This window comes from Galeopterus variegatus, unplaced genomic scaffold, assembly GCF_000696425.1.
Source record: "Galeopterus variegatus unplaced genomic scaffold, G_variegatus-3.0.2 Scaffold284, whole genome shotgun sequence".
In the NCBI taxonomy this organism is placed as follows: domain Eukaryota; kingdom Metazoa; phylum Chordata; class Mammalia; order Dermoptera; family Cynocephalidae; genus Galeopterus; species Galeopterus variegatus.
In genome coordinates, this window is record NW_007726395.1 from 291,038 (window position 1) to 297,337 (window position 6,300).

The 6,300-nt window shown below is 49.2% G+C and overlaps 1 protein-coding gene across 1 annotated transcript; it reads right to left on the reverse strand.

Moving 5' to 3' along the window:
• Window positions 1-1,760: 1,760 nt before the first annotated feature.
• Window positions 1,761-5,273, reverse strand: PHF13 (PHD finger protein 13; the record flags this gene model as incomplete). The annotated part of the gene is made up of 3 exons (XM_008567016.1): window positions 1,761-2,727; window positions 3,213-3,747; window positions 5,169-5,273. Coding segments are annotated over 3 exons (867 nt in total), but the record flags the coding sequence as incomplete, so codon positions are not given.
• Between the last annotated feature and the right edge of the window lie 1,027 nt (window positions 5,274-6,300).

Sequence of the window (6,300 nt, forward strand, 5' to 3'; positions counted from 1 at the left end):
TGGCCAAAGCCGATGGGAGGGGCCTACTTTTGGGATGACATCTTTCCCTCCCTTCACTTCACTAGCCACCAACCAGGAGCCCCTAGATGGGTCATGCCTAATTTGCATAAAGAAGCTGATTGCAGCTCTGCCCAGCTCAATCTAACACAAAAACCAAGATATTTGACTTCGTAGACACCACCCACAGGGATAGATCTGTTAAAAGAACAAAAATGAAATAAGTGAAACAGAAATCGAGATGAATACTGAATGCATACCAGAGGCATCAAACATTGGCACGTGTAACAATTGCCAGGGTTGGCAGCTCCACTCTAAAATCACGTGTGTTCTTAAATGCACTTGTAAAATCTAGTGGAGTTTTTTTTTAAAAAGAAGAAAAACACTTTGGAACTTTGGTTATTCTCACGGTGAAGACACTGGACAGGCATTGTCATGGGGCAGATCTTTGGCAAATTCCTCTCCAACTTGTCAGGGATGTTTGCCCTAGTCAGAGCCAGACAACTGTCTGGAGAGAATGTTGTTTCTGAACCAGCTTACTATTTTTCTCTACAGAACTTCTCCCTTGGGATCTTCACAATAAACTGGGTTTTAGAAACAATTACTCTCCACTTTTGTGTTTCTTTTTTTTTTTTTTTTTTGTTTTTTTTCGTGTCCGGCAACAGATCGCAACCCTCAGTGTCGCGCCCGTACCGGACCGGGACCGGCAACAGGATCGCAACCCTCGGTGTTGCGCCCGCACCTCGCTCAGCCAGTGAGCGGGAACCGGTCTGTATGTGGGATCCGAACCCTCGGCGGGAGCGCCGCCACGCTCCCAAGCAGCACACTGTAGCAGTGCGCCACCGGGCCGGCCCTCCACTTTTGTGTTTCTATAAGCAACAGAATTGAAAAAAAAAAGTTGGTTGGACAAATGTGAAAGATGCTAGGACAAAAAAATGGGTTCTGATTACCCCGGATGATGTGTTCAACCCCCTTGGTACTTCAGTGAGAAAACATGGGAGGAGTGTGCCTGGTGACCCCATACAAAGGTGGCACATGGAGGGGGAAACCCCCATTGGGGAGACTACATGCCCATCCTGTGGCAAATAAACATGACTAACTTGGGCATTCTCCGCTTTTCATGCCTTACAAGAAACAATGCTTATGAAAACATACCCATCAATTCACAGAACATTTTTGAGAGCAAGTACTTGAACTGCTGAGGGCAATGTCAATTTCAGAGAAAGCTGAAGGCCTCCTCTCACTCCAAGCCCAAGAACCACCAGTGTCCCAGGGCACACTGCCTTTGAGCGAAGTTCTGCGGGACTTCAGGCATGAACTCCCTGGTTTCTCCAAGGGTGGCCCTTGCAGGGACCTCCCCAGTCCAGATCTAAGAAACTCTGCACAGTTCAATGGTATATTCCTGAAGGCCAATGTTACCCTACCACTCACTCATCAATTCAAACCAAAAACAGGACTCAAGCCCTAACCTTGCTCCACAGAACCAGCAGGCCAGCCTGTATAAAAGGCATACTAAGCACCACCCATGGGAGAGGTCTCCCTCCCAATTTTTCTGTACCCCTTTATTTAGAGGAACAACACTCGTGTCCCAGCGATTGCCTAACCTTTACATTGCTACTAAAATAAGGTAAGGGAAAGAGATGAGGAGAGAACCTAAGTGCTCCCACACTTGAACACAGCTTGCCTGGGCCCCACCAGGACCTCACACACCAACTAGAGAGAAAGGGCACCCAGCAAGAAACTGGCCAATATTTTTGGCTGTATCGTGCAAAAAAGACAGGTTTTTTTACATCGTGCAAAACAGGAAACTGAGTTATGAACACAGGCCACCTCAACCCCCCAACCAACCCCCTTTCCACAGAGAAGTGGCCACATACTGTCCCTTTTAATAAACAGAAGAAAACCTAAGAATCACTAGCTAGCCTGCCCTCTGGGGCTCGCGAGGACTCCAGCCCGCAGCTCCTACAACTGACTGGAAGCAAGGGAGGCAGAGAGAGAGGGGCGGGCCACTCAGGTAGGGGCAACTTTGATGGCTGCTGTACAGACACTTTTGGTAAAACACTTACACACAAGAAAAAGCATACACATATGGCTGTTCATTAACAGGCCGGGGAAACCGAACATCTCCTCTCCCCAACACAGTGGAAGCAGGAATAACAGCTAGCACTTGTTCCAATTGGCGGGAATTTGTTAACGATAGCAAAAATTCACAACTACCATGTGCCCTCAGTTTCAGCTGAACCAAACCCACTGTACTTGGGTGTTTAGTCCACCTCCACTGCAGAGAACAGAGCTCTCGCAGCAGCTTTGGCCAACAGAGATTTTATTCAGTCACTGGCTATGTACAGTTTCTACCTCGGACAGCCTGTCCTTCGCTTAGGCACCTGAATGGCAGGGTTCTGCCCGCACCAGAGCTGAGAGTTCTGTGCTCAACTAAGAGAGGGACCAAATAGCCCACCGTCCCTTCCGATTCCTCGCCCACAGTCTCCTCGCCGGCCAGCAGTCAGTCCAGAAACAGCTTCCGGGAGCCCATTCGGGAACGGTTGGAACGGCGGATGTCAAACTTGGAGTCCCGGCACTTTTGGCAGACAAACACTTCCGGAACGTTGGATTTCCGGATTTTTGCACAGGACAGGTGAATCCAGGTGTGGCACTCATTACACTCTATCATGGGGCGGCCAGCAAATGGCTTCATGCAGAAGCAGGTGACAAGGTCCCAGGAATCGTCATCTGGAAGGAAAGAAACACTTAAGAGGAAGGGGAAAAAACTTTTCACAGTCCCTCTCCACCAAGAACACTGCTCATCCAATGGGACAGAGCAGCTGAGTTTTGATGAAACCCATTACTCGACTAACAAAAATGACTTCAACTTTCACTTACCACTGATATTTCTCTCTCTGAAAATGCAATAAACACACAAGGGGCACTAAGTGTGTGGTGACCAGAGTAACCTCTGAGATGTTACACACTACATGGACTCTACAGTCTAAGGCCTGGCTCCAGCTCTCAGCTGCTTCTAGCAGCGATCAACCCCTTCCTAATCGCCCCGCTATCCACCTGCCCGCACTCTGCTCCTCCCTGGACATGGGGAGGGACACGCTGCAATCGCACTCCAAGGAAGGGACTGGACCCTCTGCACCAAAGACATGACTGCTTAAAAGAACCTCTTCTAGCCACCATCCAGCAAGCATCTCCATCCTTCAGGGACCACTTACCTGAATCCACCATTATGTCCTCATCATTGCCAGTGCTGTCCTCGTCTCGGAACACCACCTGCTTTCCCTGCCGGACAATAGTCCGTTTGCCTTCAGTTTTTATTTCTTTGACCTGATCAGGTGACACGGTGGCACAAGATCCACTCGAGGGAGTGTCGGAGTCCCAGCCCGAGCACGCGTCGCTGGGGGCCTGGGGGATATCCTGCAGGGTGGGGCTCGTGGGGGTCTCTCCGTATGGATCAGCGGCTTCCAGCTTCAGCAAGCCCCCCCTGTACCCCTCCTTCCCGGACACATCACTGTCCCTTCGCTTCCTCTTCTTCTTCTTCTTCAGCTTGTCTGTTTTCTTTCTGTCGAGCAGGAAGTTACTGGGCTTGGCTCTCTGCAAGAGGGTGGGCTGCAGGTGGCTAAAGCAGCGGTCAGAGACTGGCAAGGGCACCGAGGATGCAATATCACTGAAGCTCGCGTCCCAGCCATCGCTGTCAATGGTACCAGCAGTGCTGTTGGCAGGGCTGGGGCTGCTCCTCAAAGGGAGTTCCTGAAAGGAGAGAGGCAAAGGCAGCGGGTTCTGTTACGCTGACCAGTCTCGGGTGGTGACAAGAGCCCCCCTCCCAGGCAGGTTGGGCCTCCAAGCATATGCCGGCACAACCTCAAGCGTCCCAGCTCTCACCAGTATTACACACAAGGAACAACGTCAGGAGGAGTTTAATGTGACACCATGAGGGGAAAAATCACCTTCCCTTTCTGAACTCTGAGCCCCTGTCCCAGAGCCAGGAACTCAACCGATGGTCACTAAATAGGTGCGGGAAGGAATGCTGGCGACAACCTCTTGTATCCTCTTATCCTCCCCTAACTGTAAAATCTCTCCATTTATCCTCCCAAGAGAGATATTTTTTAATTAAGTGAATTTAAATTAGTTTTGAGAATTTCCTGACACTCTTAAAGACCTGGAGACATCTCAAATGTTACAAAATCAAAGTAGGCAATTACTGTCCCGAAGCACTGAGCATTACTGCCCCCAAAACTCTACAGTTCCTTCAGATAATTCAAGCATATGATCTACAAATAGTGGCAACATTCTGCTTGGTGAACAGCAAGCATTACCCACCTATACAGCAAGTGGAAATAATAAACTAGTGCTGGGATTTTGTCTCCTACAAATACTGGATTCTTTTATTTTAACCTTAGTACAATATGAATGCAGACCCTGAAGTCTGAGTACCACAGCAGCTCTGGTCCACAGCTGTGCCCTTTTCACAGCAAGGAAAAACAAATCCTTTCATTTACATGGGATTTTGGCCACGAGTCCCTGAAAACTCTGTTATGTGGTATTCACAACAACTAGGAGGCTGTTTGAGAGGCAGGTGTGCACCCCAAGTCCAGGCATCTGGTTGAACCCCAAGCTCCACCACTAATTTGTTGGTGACCTAGCACAAGGTAGGTCCTCCTCTGTGCCTCTGTGTCTTCTTCTTCTTTCTTTATTTATGGCAATTGGCTGGTACAAGGAACCGATCCCTTGACCTTGGTGTCACAAGGCCATGATCTAACCGACTAAGCTAACTTGCCAGCCTCTGTGTCCCCATCTTTAGACTGGAGATAAAAAATAGTACCTACTATATATTATAAGGGTCAAGAACAGGGTCTGGCCATGGTAAACACTCAATAAGTACTGGCCATCATTAAGAACAGGCATATATCAAATGTACTATTTACAAATATACTTTTAAAGTTTATCAAATCGTTTCTAAACAAGTCTGAATTTTCTATCAGTTTTAGAAACTACTTCGCTGACTGATCTAAATCCCCAAGAAATAGGTTTCTGCCAGACTGCTGCTTGAGCTCATCACAAGCAACCCCCTGCAGATCCACTGTCCAGTCAGGTACCCAACAGCACACAGCAAAGACACCGGATTTCCACTGCCCAGCAAGACAGTCTCAAAAGCTCTGAAGATTAATTACCTCCTTCGGATAGGGGATGTAGCCAGCATAGGCCAAAACAAAGGTGCAGAATTTGTTGAAGTCTTCCACAGTCCTGCGCCTCTTGTAGCCGGGGGAGTATTCCTGTTAACAGGCAAGAAAAGGGAGTGTGTTTGAAGACACTTCTAGGTGGAATCGCAGAAACAACAACAAAGCAAACTAGAGCTTTTATTGTCAATCACTCAAAAAATACAGTTAGATTTACACACAGTCTGGAAATAAAATAAGGTAAGTTTAGGTCAAGAAATAACACCATTTTCAGAAGGTTGAAAGAGGAGTATGAGGAGTTTATGCCAAGAACACTGGGAAACTGGCTGGGAGACAAAGGCCTGTCCACGAGTCTATTTCTTAGCACTGGGGGCATTTTCTGACCTCACTAGTCTCCGCAGGCAGGCCTATCAGGAGCGTTAGTAACTACTTTTTTGCTACAGATTTTCTATGTTGAAGATAAGCTACTGCTGCAGCTGTATGGGAAGTATTCTAAGTAATTTCAAAAATCAACTACTTCTTTCCTGCAGGGCTCCATCAGGCCTGGTACTCTGGAGCTGAATCCCACCAGACCCTGCCCCACTCTCCCGCCAGAGGGTCCCAAGAAATAAACCAGAATCGTTCCTCCTAGGTTTACCTGCACATCTAAGATGGAACAGTAGAGGTTATTCCTTGGGAGTTCCATCCCCATCCAATCTAGCAACACCCATAACAAAAAAGGATTTTCTCTTTATTTGCTCCAGAGCAGAACCACGGGGCTTTACAACTGTCTATCCGACCAGCATGCATTTACCGAGGTCACCGTAAAGCACCTGTTCGTCCCCCCACCCCGTCCTTCCTCAGGTGCTCAGCTGGTCTCTGCAGAGCCCGGGCCCCCGCCGTGCTACGGTGAAACCGAGGGGGAACAGGGGGGGCGGACTCCCAGGAGCAGGGAGAGCAGCGCGGCACAGCCTGCAGCCTGAGGTTTTCCTCCAAAGACTCGGCTGTTCTCTAACTTTTCTCAGCTCGGTTCTGGCGAGCCCCCTACTCCCCCGCAACCCCGGGCCCCCGGCCCCGAGGGTCGCCCGATTGCAGCCGGAGCCGCCCGCCCACCCCGGGAAGCCGGCCGCTCGCCCTCCCGCCGTCC